This window comes from Onychostoma macrolepis, chromosome 18 (genome assembly GCF_012432095.1).
Source record: "Onychostoma macrolepis isolate SWU-2019 chromosome 18, ASM1243209v1, whole genome shotgun sequence".
Lineage (NCBI taxonomy): Eukaryota > Metazoa > Chordata > Actinopteri > Cypriniformes > Cyprinidae > Onychostoma > Onychostoma macrolepis.
Window position 1 is genome coordinate 7,935,141 of NC_081172.1, and position 21,487 is coordinate 7,956,627.

General features: G+C 37.9%; 1 protein-coding gene across 1 annotated transcript in view; it reads right to left on the reverse strand.

The window, feature by feature from the left end:
* The window catches only part of hipk2 (homeodomain interacting protein kinase 2), a 106,679-nt gene continuing 85,192 nt past the window's right edge, over positions 1–21,487 (reverse strand). The window contains 8 exon segments of the mRNA XM_058750613.1: positions 1–6,546; positions 6,630–6,790; positions 7,849–8,096; positions 8,791–9,111; positions 9,290–9,469; positions 12,724–12,854; positions 16,656–16,777; positions 18,226–18,448. Of these exon segments, the coding sequence (XP_058606596.1) occupies positions 6,085–6,546; positions 6,630–6,790; positions 7,849–8,096; positions 8,791–9,111; positions 9,290–9,469; positions 12,724–12,854; positions 16,656–16,777; positions 18,226–18,448 (1,848 nt within the window). The 3' untranslated portion in view covers positions 1–6,084.

Genomic DNA, 21,487 nt, shown 5'->3' on the forward strand with positions numbered 1-21,487 from the left:
CCGTGACTTAACAGTTTAATGTAAATCCAAGACAAAGTGTGATTACATTTCTACACATATACAATATGCATATGTGAGCATACAAATTTCCTTTAATAACTCGATTCACCTTGGAGACCGAAAAATGATCAAAAGTAACAGTGAATAACAAGCTATAACATAGTTCACCACGACGCGAGCCCCTTCACACCCTACAGTTAGTAAATAGAACGATTAAAATAACTATATTCTTCTATAACCCCCAGGTTTGTTAAAAATCCTCCATGAATTTACACTGCTATCATTAGTTGTTGAAGCCTAATAAAATTCACTCAGGTTTTTTTTTTTTCTACAACGAAAATTATTAAGAGAAGCACACAACATTTGTAATGGTAACACAAGCGCTTAGTAGCAAGTACTCAATTTTTAGGAGTTAAATCATTCTTATTATTGTCATTATTATATTCATTTTAACATTCTATAAAGCCAGTAAAATATCCATTCTCATAGCATACTTAATAATATTAGCCTAAGGTACAGGGTACATATAATGCTACGTTAACAGATTGAAATAATGAGACATCACACTTCTTCAAATCCCCAATAAACAAAGCAAAATTATAATAATTATAATAAAAAAGGACAATAAACAAAGAAGTATACCTGGAAATACTGCAGCACACAATAGCTTTGACAACAACTAATGTGATACACACTACTGAGAAAACCATACAGCAATCGACAAAAATCAGGGGTCGGGGGTCGGATGCTTTCTTAGGTCTTGAAACATCGTAGAAAAATATTTAGTTTTTACATCTGACTGTGAATGTTCGCTGCTGTGCAAGTAGAAAATTGTTCACGTCTTCGATGGCTGCACAAACGGCTACAGTGCATCACAGCTACATAACGGGTTTACTGTGGCGACTCGTGTGGTGAGTGACGTTTCTGCACAAATACGTTCACTGGTGATTCGTATCTACGTGTGAATACGTTACGCTTTACACGCTCGTAGTAATGTCACTCTGCAATACACACTCCTGACAGAGACTATGCTGTAGATTAAACAACAACAAAAAGTTGACCGATGAGTGTTCTTGGGCGTAACGATTATTGTTTTGCTTTTTTTGGTTCTAAAACAACATATGAAGATGGCCGTATTGTCATATTTGGCCTCTTAGCACATTCATACACAAGTTCAATGGTGCATTAACCCCTAATGTTTCCGTTTCAGCCCACACATGAGAGAAAAATCAGACCAAAACAAGCAGAACAAAAGGAGCTTTACAATTGTGGAAGTACTGTGGCCACTTCAATGACAAAAAATAACAATAATCCATTGTGATTTCTGCAAGCTTGGAGTTAATTCATGATCATGTGCTTTACAAGTGTTGATTTGGGAGCCATTCAGGGTCTGACTGGCAATGAGTGTTTAGGAATGTTTTTCAGTCCTTATAATGGCGGAATCCATCGCTTTCGGTAACGTCGGAAGTTGGATTTTGATTGTAGGTTGTATATTCATGAAGCTAAATGTATAACAAAACCCCCAAAATCACCAATAAAACACATATTCACGGTTCCTTAAAGCTTCATGCGCAGTTAATAAAGGAGAAGGCAGAATTTTGACATAAGATGGAAAACAAAATTGTAAATTGCATTAATGCTTCTTTCTAGCGCATTTTGGTAACTTAAAATTACTGTCTTTGTTAATGTATACAGTTCAGACAAACTGAATCTCCAAAAAAAAAAAAAAAAAACCTTGACTTGTTCATAATTAATATATTTGTAGAGTCAATACAGCTTTCTATGATTTAAATTAGTTAAAACACATCAAACTGCATAATTTGGATTAAAATGAATTGCAATTTGGGTCAAATCAATGCTAGATCAAGTGAAATTGATTGCTAGCCAGAGCAATCCAACATAATCATGATGTGTAGATCAGAAATTTTACATTCATTTTGTACTAGTGACCAATTCATAAACGGTAACGACACTGGATTTAATTCACAGGCCATTATATGAAACACTAATTTATCTATGCGATTCTTGCATATGTAGTTAAAACCAAAATAATTTTGTAAAAAGCTGAAATTTAAACCTGCAATGTGTAATTTATGCATCACTAATGGTATCAAAAAGAAATGAAAAAAAAAAAAAAAAAAAACACACACCCAATTTTCCATTGGTCAGACTAACAGCCACGCCCACATTACACACCATTGGTGGATCTAATGCTGCTGTATGAAAGCAAAGCGATGTTCAGTGTTTATATACTCTTATAAGAATTACACACAGCAGCTTTAATAACTGAAATAAAGCATTAATGTGGGATTGACATTTCTAAAAATAAAAAAAAAATACAAAAAAATAAAAACATAAGGGCCTTATTTCTTACACAAATCCTCTTGGATTCAAAAATGGGAGATTTGTCCACACTAACACTGACAAAAGGTATGAGAAAGGAACAAAAACAATGGATTATACTGTGCTAACAGCAACTGCACTAAGTTCATGAGAGTGCATTATTTTTGTCATCTCTGTTTTGCCATCTACAGGTTCTTTTCTGACACCGACCTGATCTAACCTGTATTTTTTTATGTTTTTCATTTTCCAAATGTCAGTGAAACTCACTCTGTCTTCTCCATTACAGCAAGGGACACGTCTGTGCATTAATGACATGCTGAAATTCTTTGGTGGGAAGAACAAAAAGTCCTTAAATGCCAGCGGAGTCCAGATTTGGTCGTTCAGGCCGGTCCCTGTGAGGTGAGAGAGACTGGAGACTACAGATCAGTGCTGCCAGAAACGGCTCCTTCCGGAATGGAATGTTTTATGCGACTAATGTCGAAGGAGCCTTTCTCAATTGTGTGCTTCAATGAGCATCCAACTTAAGCTTAAACAAATATTTGACAACAACAACAATAACAACAACAAAAAATCTATTGGCATCCTAAGTCATAACACACAGCTTTATGAATCAATCTGACAAGCTAGCAAACCGAAGGCTTGGGTACAACATAACTGGTGTCAGATCTTGGCCAAGCACATGGACAAAGTCTGTGCTTCCTACAAGACGAGGGTCCACGTATGAATACTAAACATCACAGTTACATATCGACCACCAGAAATCAAACAAATGATGCTTGACATATAACAAAGAAATTAATAAACATCCACAAGAATTATTGCAACACTCTCTACAAGAACACAATATACCTAGCAAAGTAAAACAATAAAATAGAAACATCTCAAAGTAAAAACTACTTCAAATGTAAGTTTTGTGGCATGACGTGAGGGCAGAATAGGATATATTTGATATTCCATAAGCATGTGCCCATCTGAAGACATAAAAATGAAAAAAATAAAATAAAATAAAACACTGTGTCCTAAGCAGGCGCATAATTGCCACAGCCAATCTGAATAAAAAATCTGAATCACAGCCAATCAAAAATGTCCGGTCAATGCAAAAACAAAAAAACACATGGAATTGATCTTTTTCTTTCCTTTTTAGTAATTAATTTGAATCAAATTTGAAGTAAACTTTTGATTATTTTATTTGTATTATTTTGTATTCCTTCCGTTCTTAGATAATTAAAATAGTAAAAATACATTTTAATAAAGTTTTATCAGGTTATTTTTAGTCTCTTATGTTCATCAAGGATGCACTTATTTAACAAAAAATACAGTAATATTGTGAAATATTATTACAATTTAAAATAACGTTTTTTTACTTGCATATATTTTAAATGTAATTTATTCCTCTGATGCAAAGCTGAATTTTCAGCATCATTATTCCAGTCTTCAGTGTCACATGATCCTTCAGAAGTCATTCTAATATGATGATTTGGTGCTTAATAAACATTAATTATTATTTCTGCTTAATATTTTTTTGTGGAAACTGAGATACATTTTTATCCAAGATTCTTTGATGAATAGAACATTCAAAAGAACAGCATTTATTCGAAATAGCAACGTCTTTCATTATGATCTCTGTATGTCTTTACTGCCATTTTTGGTCAATTTAATGTATCTCTGCTAAACAAAAGTATTAATTAAAAAAAAGAAAAATTGAACTTACCCCAAACTTTTGAAAGGTATTTTATATAAAGTACTATATAACTTTCCCTGTCTTTGTAATAGCGTTGTTGCGGAGCACGTGGTTAGGACACAGTGTAAATGATTGGCTAGCATATCAATGTTAAATAAGCAGCAAAAAAAGACAAGCATTGGCCCACAGTTTTCTACACTTTTGTTATCTCTGTACTGACTGACACCTGTAGCATAAGTGATTCCTACGGTAAGACAAACAGTGAAAAAGACAAAGCCAATATTGATTTCCGGTGCATGTTGATGCAGATATCCTCATGCAACCAGGGGCAGTTCGAACCCCGGAGTGTACGTGAGAATAAAAACCCCACAGATCTTCGTAGAACCTTGAACAAGCGCTTAAATCAGAGTATGGTGTGCAGTCGTGCTGCACGGCTTCCTTCGGCATCTACCAACGTGCTCAAAGCCAACATGCTATTCTCATTAAAAATGTGGAATTTGCCCTCTCGCTTTCCCAACAGTTCCCATCAAAATCCACAAGCACCTCCTACTCCTAACAAGACTCTCCTTCTCGAACCCTCCCAGGTTTCTAAACCAAGTCAAGCCTTTCGTAAACAGACAACCTCTTCAAACCTGGTTTGTTTTATTATATTTTTAGACAAATAGTGTGGCCCGATCTCAAACTGATTAAATGATACTTGGCTTTTCCCATAAGATATACATTTAGTCTCCCTTTTATGACATATGTAGCCTAAAATCAGTGATGTTGCATTGATTGCAAGTACTAAAACAGATATATACAGTAAATACGCTATATATAATTATATCCACTATCCAGAACAAAAGTTACTTATCTTTAAATGACGACTTTGGTTCATTACCCCAGGCAAGTATCTTTATCTTTAAATGTAGAAGACCTCATGCACGCTAAACGAGAAGCATTTAAATAACGTTTAGGGCTAACGCTTACACCTGGAACTTAAAAAAAACACACAAAACAGCTCGAATGAAGATGTTCAACCTAGGAGCCAACTCTCTGACTAGCATCTGGTTCTAGAGGGTTTCCAGCCAAGTAAACTGTCGTAATATATGTAAGGCACTACGAGGTAACAATGATAAACCTAAGACTGTGGAGGAATATGTCGCACAGATGTGCTGAGCGCACACATGCACGCAAACGCACGACTGTCTACCGTGTTGAACATGCCTATGTTATTGTAACCACTTTGTGCAATCACATTGAAAGAGGAAAAACAAGAATCTATTGGTATCAGAAAGGTTCTTCATGAAATCAACGGGTGCAGACTGCTACATTCTACAAAGAGGGGCCCAGCTAATGTTCTACGGTATGACAAACGCATTTTCTTTTCTAAATGTGAACACAAACGAAGAAAAGTCTATAAATACACTAGAAAGTTTTGTCGTCCTATTTCCAGAAGATTCCTCCAGGTGTTTTTTGTCGGAGAGCGCGGCGGAATATGCACGATACCGCTCGCCGCGTGTAATTTGGAAACGTTTAAGACAGTTCAAGGCCATCGTTATGTTTTTTTTTTCTTTGAAGAGCAGCAGATATCCGTATTTCACCTTGTCCAAAAACATTCTCGTAGGAATTTAAAACATCCACGTCATGACCTCGGCTCAACAGTCGGTGAATGAATTCAAGAAAGGGAAAAGCAATTAAAATCTCCCTCGAATTAAACTCTGTCTCTCCCAAACGGCCTGTTGATGAGACCATGTTGTAAAAGAAACTACAAAAGCAAAATCTCCTTCTTCTGTTTTAAAAGAAACGAAACCTCCAGATCACGAAATAAAACGTTAACTGGCCCTTTTGAGAAGGCAAACTCATCTAAAAAAAAAAGAAAAACTCCTCAGTACCCTTCCGTTCCCTCCGAGAGTACACTTCCTCTATCCATCGGCGTCTTCATTGTCTTCAAGTTTAAGCATGAAAGGAACAAGGGGATGGGGTTAAGGGTCGATAGGCTTCAGCATGTCTCTCTGTCTCTAGGTGGGATAAGGGTAGAAATGGTAAGCAGCGATTGGCTGGGCTCCAGTGTTTCAGCTTTAGAGGTAAGGGTACTGGTTCATCTTGGTGGGGCTCAGCGGGTATCCAGTGTAGACAGTGGAGGCAGGAGAAGCACTGATGTAGGTCTGGTGCGCGAATTGGGCCTGGTACTGGCCGTGGTGCAGGGTGGGCGAGGGCAGCACGCGGTGACCCATGCTAACAGGCACCTGGTGGACGATGCCTGGCGGGTAGCTAGCGTGCTGGACTGCGTGACGGGCCGAACCCTGCGACGCGACCAGGTGGGCCACCGTGCCGGTGGAGCCCAGGGCCGTGGGGGCAGTGTAGGTGTAGAGGTGTGGCTGCCCGGGCAGATGAGGAGCAGCCAAGTGGGGATGAACGTTAGCTGTGTGGGTGGGGCTGTTGTGGAAGGAGTACTGAGCCTGGGTGGCCATAGTGGGGGTGATGTAGGCCTGCTGCCTCCGGTGGCCTCCGTTGCGCTCAACTGCCATGTGCTGCTGGGCCTAAATGAAGGGATATCACCATATTACTTTTGTGGCTAAATAAACGAACTAAGAACCAGGTTTGAAATGCTCGACTGAAATACCTGGCTGAGATTTAGAGGCTGCTGCTGAAAGGGGTGTGGCCCTGTGCGCTGCTGACGGTATGACATGCCTCCAACCACGCCTCCCGAAGAGTGGTTGTTGCCAGACAAGCCCCCATTGGAGGTTTTGAACTTGTAGGTGGAGTTCTGGTGGTTCACCGTGTCTGTTGGAATTGATAAAATATGTTAAAAAATTTGAAATAATCTTGGTAATATTGTATTATAATTAAATATATAAAAATAAAATTTTATTGGGATGGATGGATGGATAGATAAAAGTTAGAAATTTGTCGAAAATATTGATTATATTGTGTTAATTAAATAAAATTGAAAAAAATAATAATTTGGAAATAATTTTGGGAATATTGATTATATTGGGATGGATGGATGATAGAAAGAGGAATAAATAAATAAATTCATTTATTCATTCATAAACATTAGAAAATTGTTGAAAATATTGACCATGTTGTGTTAATAAAATTAAAATAAATAATGTTAAAATAAAATTGCAAAAATAAAAATAAATTTGGAAATAATGTTGGGAATACTGATTATATTGTAATAACTAAATACAAATAAAAAATAATTAGGATAAACAATCATTTATATTGTGTAAAAATAAATAATGTGTTAAATAAAACTGCAAAAATTCAAATAAAAATAAATACATTTGGAAAAATATTGGAAAAATTATTTTAAGACAATATAATCAATATTTTCAACAAATTTTCCAAATGTATTTATTATGTGACAAGAAAGAGATCACAGAGTGATAAAACAGACATGAAATTAATTAGCACAGCTATTTATGAAACTGTTTGCCTATCAATATAGTTTAGCAGGCCATGTACAAACTCTAGTTAACTTGTAGTATACTGTGATTGACCAATTAGAATCAATTAGTATTCCAGAAATCTGCATAATAATGTTCAAAAAAACACTGTTACAGTAAACAGAACTGTTGATCACACTTAAGTTTGCATTGTCATAAAATATCTTCTGACAATTTTTAACAGATCGGACTTGCTTGAAATACTTCTCTAAGCTGTTTTTATTGCCCATAGATTTTGAAATGCCACATAAATCTACTAAATCTACTAAATAAATCTACGCTGCATATCAGAGGCTGTCAGTGAATTGTCACTTTAAATTGATGCTTGATTCAGGCTCTGCCAGGTGTCCCTTTTTCTCTGTCAGCTTATCAGCCCTTCCCCTGTCTCACCAGGCAGGAGTCTGTCACACTCTCCCAGATTCTCGCTGGCCTGGCTCTTCAGTGGAGGGATGATGATGGTGCGGGGGTTCCCATTGCTGTAGTTGTCCAGGACAGCGCCTTTGGAGTCGTAGCCGTTGGCGTTGGGGCCATTAGGCCGGGACTTCACAGCGTACGGGCTGGTATTGCTGGAGTCAGAGTCAGGGGAGTCATGGACCGTCACACAGCTGATGACATTCTTCCTCTGTTTGGATGACGTGCTGTTGAGAAGGAAAAACAGGAAGGTTAGAAAGGTGATTCATGTCGGCGCCAACAGCCTTGTGGGCAGCGTCCCGAGTTCGAATCCCGGCTCGAGGACCTTTCCTGATCCCACCCCCTATCTCCGTCCTAATTCGCTTTCTGAAATACTGTTGAAAATTTAACAGTATTTTACATGAAATGTCCCATTAGATTTATAACAGTTATTTACTGTATACAGTAAGGGAATGTACCATTAACCAATACACAGCTTTTTACTGTTGTCTTATTTAGTTAAAATTATGACAATTTTTAGAGTGTACCATATGAATAATATCTACAATGTCAGATTTTTTACGTAAAACCTTCAACTCCCAAGACCACCAAAGTCATTTCCAAGGCATTATCCGGTATTTTCCCTGAGCCAAATAGGCATTTAAAAGTCAAAATTGACCCTATTTATTTACTCAATAAATGTCCCTGGTCTTATTGCGCATGATTAATCAGTTATTCCACAGAAAACAAATTGTTTTTATAATATTCTTTTAGAATATACGCAGACAGACAAATATTAAGCAATATCCTAACATAAACACAATCCAATCAAATCCTGATGGATAAAATCAAGTCCTGTCCTACATTATTTCCCACTTTCACTCCAAAAATATGTCACATTACAGAACTGTGCACTAAAATCGCTTGTCCCATTTTTCTGACCTGGTGTTACTGGGCTGTTTAAGGTCGTCCTCCTCATCCGTGTCACTGCTGATGGTGATGATGCTGACGGCCGGGCTGGGGGTGTCGGGGATGATGATGGTTTGGCGCGGTGGGTTGTGTTGACCGTGGTGGTCTCGAGTGGTGCTACATGCCTGCTCGCCTCCCCACCCCCCTCCTCCACAGGTCTGTGATGGGCCGCAGGTTGAGGACGGGCCGTTCTGAACCACGGCGCACCGAGGGGGGGTGTTCTCCTTCACTCGTTTGGAGCGTTGAGGTGACGTCACCGGCTGGGTGGAGGACACGTCGTACGCCGACACGTTCCTAAGAAAGTATGAGGTTCTTTTGTAAAGCTTTTTAGACATGAAATCATATTTTTTGAACATTTTACCATATTATACCATGGCATTTATTAATGATAACAGATAAATATTACCACCTGATGGCATGTACCATGACAAAACCATAGTTTGTTCATTTGTTTAAGTAAGGGTTGTCTGACCTGTTGTTCATCTGGTGCTGCTTGTTCTTTTTGGAGGAGGAGTTGTTGTTTGATGGCTGTCTCATGACATGAGCCACACCCACATTGAGAGGCTGCTGAGACGGCAGGGTGACGTGACCTGCCAGTAAGGCTGGCTGTTGCATAATGGGATTGTAATGGCTGCCATGGGGATGTGAATTCCTGAATCAAAACAAGAATAATTAAAGCATGCCCTTTAAATACTTCTTACATTACCGTTCAAAAGTCTGAAAAATAATTTCTTAATGTTTCTGAAATACGTCTCTTATGATCAAGGCTGCTGTTACATGATCACAAATACAGTAAAACAGTCAAATTATGAAATATTTAAAATAACTGTTTTTTATTATAATATGTGACCCTGGACCACAAAACCAGTCATAACCAGTCAATTTTTCAATAAATAAGCTTTGCATTGATGTATGGTTTGTTAGGATCGGACAATATTTGGCCGAGATACAACTATTTGAAAATCTGGAATCTGAGGGTGCAAAAAAATCTAAATATTGATCAAATCGCCTTTAAAGTTGTCCAAATTTACAAAATTGTTGTAAATTTCGCCTTTAAAGTTGTCCAAACAATATATTTACAGTAAAAAATTCACAAAATATCTTCATGGAACATGATCTTTACTTAATGTCCTAATGATTTTTGGCATAAAAGAAAAATCAATAATTTTGACCCATAAAATGTATTTTTGGCTATTGCTATAAATATAGCCGTGCTACTTAAGACTGGTTTTGTGGTCCAGGGTCACATATATTTTTAAAATGTAACTTATTCTTGTTTATATTCAGCATCATTACTCCAGTCTTCAGTGTCACGTGATCTTTCAAAAATCACTCTAATATGCTGATTTGGTGCTCAAGAAACATGTCTTATCATTATCAACGTTGGTTGCGCTGCTCAATATAATTTTTCAAGAGTTTTGAATGGTTAGAAATTTTACAAGAACAGCATTTTTTTTATATATTTGAAATGGAAACCTTTTGTAACAACATTTGATTAATTTAATGCATCCTTGCTGAATAAAAGTATTAATTTCTGTACTGATGCCAAACTTGAACAACAGTGTATTAAATTCATCTGACAAGATATTTCATATGAAAAAAAAAAAAATGTTATGGAATGAGACCGTATACATTTACTGACAGTAAGAGTAAAGTAAAACTCTACTTCTATTTTGCTTTTAGAAATGTAATTTTGATTACAATTTTTGTTGTTGTTGTGCAAAATCTAAAAATTTATTTCTCATTGATTCAAGATACATTCTCTACAAACTATTCTTAACATTTTATGATATTTAGCTTCTCATGTCAATTTATTGTACCTTGTTATAAGGATGTTTAAATAATTCACTGTCAACTTGACATTGATTATAAGTAGGATTTTTACAGTGTCCAAAGCTCTGTTGCTACAGATAAAACAGTTCAAGTAACGTCAGAGGCAATGGTCACCAACTTTTTTTTGTTCCAAAATATTTTGACCACAGCACTACTTGTCAGAATTAAATATATCCAACATAGGAACAAACCCTAAATAGCTAAATAGCATTTAGATCTTTATGAATTAAATTAAGAATAAATGCAATGCAACATTTGGCCAGAAGGGGCAGCAGTGATTGCAGCAAACAGAAAAGGAACAGAGAACAGCATTAGATCTCAGAGAAATCCCTCTCTGCAGTAAAAGTGCGACACTTTTCCAACCGGACTGGCTCAGGACTACCAAGCCCTCCGGGCTGAGCTTAAGGCTCTGATGTGATGATCCGCAGATATCAGCACACGTTCCTCTGTAATACATTCACCTCATGCAGGACAGCACGACCTGACTCCAATACCCTGTCCTAGCCAGAGACATGCTCCTGCACTCACTGTTCCATTACAAGAAACCAACAAGAATTCTAAACAAATCCAGAATATAATGAGTATCCGATTTAAAATATTCTGTTTCTTCATTCCAAATGAATAATTCAAATGCATGTTGGCTTTTTAGGTGCATTTGCAGACTAAGCAACCTAGATAACTCAATCTGCTTAGTTCATAATCTAGGAGATTATTAAAACCCAGTGTTGCGGTACCAAACTGCCTTGAAATATACGGATCACCAGTCATGATATCTTAAAATAGATCGTTTGAGTTCCACATGACCCGTTTATATAATTAGCATGGTATAAGTATGTTTCGTGAGGATATAATTAATTATAAAATGCTAACGGAGTCCCTATTAAACATGATGAAATTGTACCAGATCTGTCTGGCTAAATAAAACAAACTAAAGATGAAAGCTTCTGTGGCACCAACATCTAAATGGAATGGAGTTAAACAGTCGGTTCCAGAAGTAAAAATCTCATTCTCAATTCTCATTTTCTCCACAGGGGAACTGATTTTGAGCGACAACTTATAAACCTTTAAAGACAGACCTACTGTGAGCTAAGAGGTTGTTATTTGAGGGTAAATGCTTTTGTTGAAGCAATCAGCCTACATTATTTCGATTTAATTTTGAAATATGTTCAACAGCAGAAAAATGACATTATCCATAATTCTACAGAGAAATCTCCACCAATCAAATAATCGCAACAAAGCAAATTTTGCCCAAAAAACATTTTAGAACCCACTCACTCCCATAAAGCATTGCAGTGTTGTACCTATTTTGCTTCAAATCAAAGTTTTATAATGCTGTGATTCACCTCATATCTAGTTGGTTTAGTTCATAGCGTATAACTCCTAAACAAAGACCTTTTTATTAATCCCTATGTGAAAAAAAGAATGGGAAAAATACTTCTGGAACCAAGGCTGCTGAAAAATTGGGAGGGCACTGTTGCAATCTATTGCAAAAACAATAATGGTTTCTCAAACACTCCCCATCTGCCAATGGCCAGACGAAATGATTGTCTTGCCCTCAAACTCACACTGGTTGAGACAAATGTCCATGGGCTAGGATGTAGAAAAAAGCAATGTTTTGAAAGCACCACAAAGCCACAGTATTAACACTTTACTGGGAAATCAACCCACACTGCAAGAAAAAAAAGCTTATCACTGGAGCAGTACCCTTAAAGGGACAACTTTGTATCTTATCTACACCTTAAAATTATTTACTCCCTCTTATGGTTTTCCAAACCTGTATGCATTCTGTGGAACACAAAAGAAGATATTTTGAAGAATGTTGGTAACCAAACAGTTTTGGGCCCCCTTTGGGACTAACATTCTTTAAAATATATTGTTCAACAGAATGCATACAGGTTTGGAGCGACATGAAAGTGAGTAAATATGACAATTTTCATTTCTGTGTGAGCTATCCCTTTAGGTTAGAACAGAAAAAAAGCATTTTGACATAAAAAAAAAAAAATGTAACACTAATGGCCTAAGAATAAATGGGCTGCCTTGTGTACTGTAGCAAGCACAATAGTCCTTTCTCACCTCCAGTTGGCCAGAGGCTGCGAGCTGGTCATGGAGTCGGGGATGACGGTGGCGTGTTGAACGGAGGTGTGTGTGAGCTGCTGCCACGCCGGTGGAAGGAGAATCTGTTGAGTCCCAGACGGCCAGGCCTGCTGTAGAGTAAAGATGGAGGGAAAACACAGGGTTAGCGTATAGAGGTCAGGAACATCTCCAGCAGAAGGCTGAACATCTACAGATAGTGGAGCTCATGTGATCCTCATGTGTGAGTAGGATATGAATGGCAATAGCAAACAACAGCACACGGACTCAGTGACCTCTTGCTATTTAATTGGTGTCAGTGTGAAGACTCCGTAACCTGGCACATGAAATCGCAGGGCTGCGGCGCAGCTAAACAGGCCAGGGTACTGCATCCACAGATTTAGAGAGAGGAGAAAAAGGATACGGCTATTTAGAGAAATGACCGCTAGTAAGTGCTAAACTGTGCCAAACAACCACCAAAGGGGTCATTTAGTTATTCAAGACACAGTAGCATCAGCGTTCGGGCCTAGATTCAAGAGACATCTTTAATGAAATTGTTCTAACAAAACATAAACAGAAGAGATACATTATAAACAATTTTATAACCCATCCATCTTCTAAGCTAATTATTCTCTTGGTCTGCAAATGAAGATGTGAGCAGGACGGCTATGAAGCAGCAAATTATGGACAGCATAAAAGATCTCCCTCTGGAATAACAAAAAGCTTGTGCCACTTTCGTTGGAACTTCATTCATTTCCCTCCCTCTATTCCTTGGCACCGGTATCTAGATGACGGCCTCAGATGGGGCCCTGCATACTACGTACGGCCTTGGCTCCTGCCTATAAAAAAGATAAGACCCTGCCTTAATAAAGAGATGTGGCATCTCCCAGGCAGTGCACTGATGTGTTAGACATTTTCCAAATCAGCTCCGACTTTAATTAAATTCAGGGGCCCCATTCAGAGGCTTTGTGAGGAGCTGCTTTGTATGGTGGGTGAGGAGTGCGGGAGTGCCAGGCATAATTTGCCCAGAGATGTGAGCTTGAAGAAGAGTGTCTGCAGCTCTAATAGTTTAATGCAGCTTTATTGATTAGCAGTTTAATGTACAACTAATGAATTGTTTCTTTAATACCCTTTGCACATCTATTTACCAGTCCATTGGTATGGGCCACAGCACTCGCACATACAAGGGAGGGTGACAGGGAAGAATGAAAAATAAAAAATAAATGCTTTTACGATGTTTGAAAGGCTGTGATAACACATTTAACATTGTAAGAGAAGCGAATCTTGGCATTTTTCTGGAATTCCAGCTATTTAAGGTCAACTTTCTGGAGTGCACTGGACTGATATTATTAGAGCGATAACAAAGTAACTTTCAAACTATAATCATCCTGTCACTACTTTGTTTTGTGTTTTATCAATTTCATTAAAAATAATTTTTATTTTTATTAAAATTTTCTTCATTTTTTATTTTTATATAACTAATTATTTAATCATTTTATATAATATAATTATTAATTATTTTATTATTTTAACCTCAAAAGTAGAATGAATGAATGAATGAATTAAAATGTTATAGTCGACAGGAGAAACTGGAACTGGAATGTTTTATATTTGACACTTGCTTTAACTTCAGCAAAATAAAATGAAATATTAAATAAAATAAGAAATCTTTAAAACTGAATTGAGAAAACTGATTTTGACACATTTTAGCATAAAGAAATCCTAAACATTCAGCAGAAAGAAAGAAAGAAAGAAAAAGAAAGCTGACCTGAGAGAAACTGGATTTTTTTTATTTCAGCTAAATAAAATAAATCTATAAACTGACCTAAGAAAACCCTTTATGTCCGCATAAAGAAAGAAAGAACATTTACACTATCATTTAGCACCTCGTTTGATTTTGCCTGTTGCACAAGGCCTAAAAGTGCATACTTTGAGTATGTCTCAACACCTCTACATGCTTCTTCCACCCATGACAACAGTGACACAAATAATTTCTTTAGAACTATGTCCCCAAAGCCCTTTGCCTACATTCCTGACACTTTGCATCCTCCTTTCTCACTCTGGGTTAGGTTGTGTAATTGTACTGTCTGGCCTGGAACGCTAACCCAGATAAGAGTAGAGTTTTCCATGCAAGGCCATCTCTGCAACGACCCCCCTAACAGCTTTTCTGCCCTCGCGGAGTGAAAGCCTTTTGTCACCCCCAGGGCTCTGAAAGCACCGCCGCTCCCGCGCCAATTGTTTTCGCATTTTCTGCATTCCTGTTCCAGATAAAGGCCGAGGCCTTCTAGAAACCCACTCCACTGGCACCAGGAGCGATGTGGTCTGGCTGATTGGGGTGAAGGGGGGAGAATGGGTGGTTGAGACCCTGAAGTAGTGATGAACAAGTATCCCCAGCCGCCTTTCCCAATGCAGAGCTCTGATAATCACCCGTGGAATTTATGCACGGGTTTTCCTGAACGCGAGGAACAATAAAGATGCATTACAGTACTTAAGCAGTAGGGTAGAGTCACGAAACACCAACACAAGCAAAGCTCAGCAATACTGAAAAATTCTGCAGACGAATTACAATTAACTAAACGATTTTGAAAAAAAAAAAAAAAACATCCAGTCTGGCTTTCTACAGTCTAGCTTTATGACTTCATTAAAACAAATACTACACTCACTCATCATTTACTCACCACAGTGTTGTTTCATAATAGTATGACTTTGTTTCTTCAGTGGAACAAAGATGAATGGAGACTTCAAACAGACTGCAAAAACATTGTAAAAATGGTACATATGACTCATATGTCATATTTCAAGTTTTCTGAAGTCATATGATGGCTTTGTGTGATACACAGACCAAAATGTAGCCTGTTATTCGCTGATGGAGCTGCTGCGACTCATTCCGGTCACATTTGAACTTCGATTTGTGAATGAATCATTCAGACTGATTTTGTGAACCGGATCAATCGATTCATTGATTTGATTCAAGAGAATGATTGATCCATTCTTTGCTGAAATATTGCTGCTTCTCTCATAAACATGCAATAACAGATATCAAGACATTAAAAATCAACTTAAATTTTGGTCTGTTCCTCACACAATGCTTCAGAAGATTCAGAATGAGTCATATGGACTAATTTTTGATACTTTTATGGTGTTTCATTTGTCATTTTGGAGCTTCACAGCCACAGTCCTCATTCACTTTCATTACATTGAAAAGTGTAAACAGATTTTGTTACAATTTGTTACAAATTTCATTTTTTATGTTTCACAGAATTCAGTCAGTCATACAGGTTTGGAACAACATGTAAATAATAGTAATAGTAAATAGTAAATAATTTTCATTTTTGGCTGAACCTTTCAGTAGAGTCTTCAAAAAGCAACAAGAGCCCAGCTCAGCAAAACCGAAAACTGTTGCAGATAAATTACAAATTAGCTAAACGCCTCTGAACCTCGCCACCCTGTCTCAAATTTAAAAGCCGCCTGGGCCCTGCCTTGCGGCACCAGAGGATAGACAAATCCCTCAGCATCCACAGACCTCATTTAAAGCCAACCTCAGTCTTGCTCATCAAAGCATGACTTCCTCTAACTTCAGGAAAAATGCACAGTTGCCTGGACCTTAGTGGAAGCAGGAAAGCAAACCATCATTGGGGTAAAATCTCCAGTGGGAAAAGATAGGTCACTCCAGTTACTACAGCAGAGCAAACCAAGATAAATCCAACCCGGCTTCAATTAATCTACTGGCCATGAAATGAGAGTGTCTTCTCAATTTTGTCGAAGGGAAAGTGAATTATACTTATATCATTAAAACAAAGTAGGTCATGCTAATTGCTCTTCGTTGGAGCCAAACTCGGATGTAATTGAGATTTTGGGAAAGGCTGAGGGGTGTAATTAGTTTAGGAAATGTGGCTTTGTATTGCTATGGCAATGGGGGCAATGTCTGGCTATACCTGTGTCAGAAGGCCCGGCTGGATCTGTAGAGGTTGGGCACCGGGGGCCTGTGTTACTATGGGAACTGCATTCTCCATCCGCACCGAGTAGCCAGTGTGTTTGGAGGGTGAAGCTTGCAAACCTGGGAAGAAATAACAAGCAAACACCATTAGTTGGCAAAATGTAAGAAATAGCTCAGTCAGAAATTTAAATTCTGTCAGCGTTTACTCATTTCAAATGCATATGACTTTTAAAAGAATGTTTACTCAGCTCAATGACCACATAAAACATTATAAAAGTCTCATAAAAGTAGCCCATACAACTACACTACTGTTCAAAAATATTCATTTTATGTTACAATAAAAACAGGGCTGTTGTGAAATATTGCAATTCAAAATAGCAGTTTTAAAAAATATATATTTTTATATATTTTAAAATTAAATTTATTTCTATTTATTTGGTGAAAACCAAGATTTTTTTCAGGAATCTTAGAGAAGGACTTGCAAAACTAAAAAAATGGTCCGAGCTATAGCTTAGTGGTCTGTGTGCATGCTAAGACATCAAAATGTTGAGCCTTGGTGCTAATATAAGAGATGTGAGTTTGATTCTGGCCTGCTTTTGTTCCCAAGTGCCAATTCAAAACTTTCCAATATAAGACAATTCATGGTCTATTCATGATCCCACGTGCCTGTTTAGAACTTCTAAAACAAAAAAAAAAAGGGGTCTGTGCCATGGCTTAGTGGTCAGCACACATACTTTAACATCTATATTCTGAGCTTTGAAGCTTATTTGGGGAATCTGGGTTTGAGTCTGGCCTATTCATGGTCCTATGGCTTAGTGGTCTGTGCACAAAATGTTGAGCCTTGGTGCTAATTTAAGAAATGTGGGTTTGAGTCTGGCCTGCTCTGGTTCCCAAACGCCAATTCAAAACTTTCAAAACTGAAAAAAAAAAGAAAAGGTCTGAGCCATGACTTTTGATTTTAAAATTAAATGTATTTCTTAAATTTATTTCTATTTATTTGGTGAAAACCAAGATTTTTTTCAGGAATCTTAGAGGAGTGGAAAGTTCAACAGAAAAGTTTTAAAATAAATATTTTATGAATGTCATTACTGTCACTTTTGATCAACTGAACGCATCCTTAATGGACAATAATTAATTTCTATTATTTCTATTATAATATTTAATAAAATCTTACTGACTCCAAACATTTGAATGGTTTCAAAGCTTTCTGTTAAGAACAGATTAAAACTTACATTTTTCTGTTTGAATCTTGGTGCAAGTTTCTGTTAAATATTATCACTGATAATCACATAAATCTGACTTCAGAAGACTTGGAATATAGCAGAACCAGTCTTATGGGCCATTAACATGATGCTATTTGCCTCAAGTAGATACTATGAACTGCTGTTATATGGAAAGATATAAGTAAAAATTCTTTAAAAACAGAAACGATAACAGCAAACAGGTTTGAACAGACCTTAGGGTGAGTAAATAATGACAGAATTGCAATTCTTGAGTAAACTAGCCCTAAAATATAATAAACAGGTAAGCTGAACCTAGGGTTCTGTATAAATTAAATTAGCACTCACCTTGGAAGCCAGGTGGGCAGACGATGAGGGCCTGCTGGAAGGGATCGGGTCGGGCGGCGCAGAGCTGTGGCGCACCGGGTTGGAGGTTCATGGTCCTGGGGGCCACGGCAGCCATGGGGGCCGCAGAAGGCTGGTAGAGTGCAGATTGGTAATTTAGTATGGAGACATCGGGATTGGTAAGGGAAAGGGTGGCACTGGTGGAAGAGGGAGCCAGGTTGGTGGCCTAAAGGAACCGATGGGATCAAACGAACAAACAAAGACAAACAAACAAAAGTATGAGGAAGTGGGTGTGGCGATTGGGTGGAGCAACAATGAAGGATGAGGGGCAAAATTTCAAATAATAGCAAATGATAAACATAAACTTCTCAAAAATATTTCTTGATATACAGGATGGATGTACAAAAAATGTTAGCTGATGAAAACTGCATGCAGCAAGCACAGGAAGCTGTTTCATGTTAAATTCAGAGTAATTTCTTAGAGCGAATACCACAACACTGTTCTGCAACTTCAACTAAAACGCTTTATTAGCTGTTATTGTGTGCAGACAGCATTAGGGTCCAGGCATTTTCTATAAAATGACTTATTGAGCGTAAGGAAAGAGGAGGAGAGAGAGCTTCAATCAATGCTCTTGTGTTACAGTCTCCATCAATGCTAGGACCCTTCAACTCATTGAATTTGCTCAGTCTCATTAGCAGCAGATAATGATCCCTCTTTGCGCTAAAGCTATGATTAAATATACACACAGATCTAACTGGTGAGGGGAGAGAAAATCTGTTCTTCAAAGCCTCTGCACTAGATTTCCCCTCCAGTGCTTTTTAATCCGGCCTGACTGCAGCACATTCATCTGTTTATTCATCTATCAATGTGGAATTTGCGCCGTCTAGGAGGTTTGATGAACGAGGGAACTCCCTCTCCTCCATCTAGAACGGTGAACCGAATGTGCTTCTCAAAAGAATTGTGCAGGTCCTTCCATCATAGTCACTCTCTCTCTATAATGAAAACACAAGACAAAAATATAGCCAGAAGTAAAAATATGAGTGCGGTAACATCGCCAGAGAGAGGGAAAGGGCGTGATTTTTGCTCAAAATGAAAAAGAAGATCCGAGCCATGGCTTAGTAGTTAGTATGTATGCTCCAATATCAATATTTTGATTTGAGTTTTAGAGTTCAATTGGGAAAAGTCTGACCTGCTTATGGTTGCATGCACCTATTCAGAAGACATTCAAAATGTAGAGCCTTGGTGCTAATATGAGAAATGTGGGTTTGAATTTGGCCTGTTTATGGTTCCATGAGCCCTATTCAGAACTTCCAAAACTAAAAAAAAGGTCTGAGCTATGGCTTAGCAGTCTACATACATGCTAAAACATTCAAAATGTTGAGCCTTGGTGCTAATATAAGACATCTGGTCTGCTTTTGGTTCAGTTCGCCAATTCAGAACTTGCAAAACTAAAAAAATGGTCCGAGCTATAGCTTAGTGGTCTGTGTGCATGCTAAGACATCAAAATGTTGAGCCTTGGTGCTAATATTAGAAATGTGAGATTGATTCTGGCCTGCGTTTGTTCCCAAGTGCCAATTCAAAACTTTCCAATATAAGACAATTTATGGTCTATTCATGATCCCATGTGCCTGTTTAGAACTTCTAAAACAAAAAACAACAACAAAAAAAAAGGGTCTGTGCCATGGCTTAGTGGTCAGCACACATACTTTAACATCAATATTTTGAACTTTGGAGCTTATTTGGGGAATCTGGGTTTGAGTCTAGCCTATTCATGGTCCTATGCGCCTATTCAGATTTTCCAAAACTTAAAAAAAAAAAATGGTCTGAGCTATGGCTTAGTGGTCTGTGCACATGCTAATACATCAAAATGTTGAGCCTTGGTGCTAATTTAAGAAATGTGGGTTTGAGTCTGGCCTGCTCTGGTTCCCAAACGCCAATTCAAAACTTTCAAAACTGAAAAAAAAAGGTCTGAGCCATGACATGCTCCAACATCAAAATTTCAAGCTTTGGAGTTCATTTGGAAAATGCAAGTTTGAGTCTGGCCTATTCGTGTGCTTGTTCAGAACTTCCAAAATTAACATGTCTTCCTGTACTATCTCTGACAATAAAAAGGCACAAAATCCCAGAAACACAAGGTCAAGGGTCAAGTCTGAATAGGTCTAGATGGTACGAGTGCGTTTCCATGTAAATGCTGTCATTTCTTCTAAGATATGGATGAAATTGAACAATACAAAAGACAAAAAAGATGTGCCTAAATGCTGGCGCACCATCAAAACCTGTTCATTTAATAGATGCTAGTGTTATTTACTTTCATCTGTTACCAAAGCAATACTGTTTCATCTCATGCCACTGCTAGTAATTATAGACTTTTCATTAAGGTTTGTATGGGGAGAATTCAGTACAGCGCTTTTCATTTTTCATTTTCCCTGTTTAGCAAGGCCGACGAGCACCAGGGGAGAGAGTTAATCAATACGCCGCCATGGTATTCATCACACAAAATAAACACTTCAGCCTCACAGCTGGCTAATGCTACACAAGCTTTCCCTTCAAACACATCGAATGCCTACACAATGTTCTTCTCATGACGTTAGAGAGAAGCCGGAATGCTATAACATTACAGCCATATGACTTTTTGACTTTAAACATGTTTATTCGAAGGGGAAAGTCACAGTTTGAGCCGATCTAAGAACTCAAAATGAAGGCATTATGGGATTGATGCCTGGCCCTCTGTCAGCAGTTTAGACAAACGCTCCCTGGTGAAGCTAAACTGCACTGAGGCAAAACGGGAGGAAACAAAAGGAGAGAAGGAAACAAAGTGGTGCAATCCTTAAGGCTGCAAAGTAGTAAAATGCAAGCCAAGCAGGAAGTAGAGGCTGTCATGTTGTTAATCAGCACATTGTGACAGAGGGCTGCAAGGCTGGAAACACGCACTCAGGCACACACACACACACACACACAGCCCAAATGGCCCATGATATGACTAGTGTTCTGTCCACTGAAGGAAGTCATCCGATACTGCCAGTGGTCAATGGGCCAATGCTACTCTAATTTCTTTGGATTGTCCTACTGCAAATGAGTCTGTGCATGTAATACAATTAATTATCTGCAGCTTTAAGAGAGCTTGGTGCTGTGTACTTTCTGACCTAGCTGTAGTTTTGAGGTTGAAACCTGAGGTAGTTTTGAGGTAGCAAAAATAAACAAAAATCTTCTTTTTATGATGTGCTCAAAAATTAACTGGTCCATACTCCACAAAAATATTAATGTT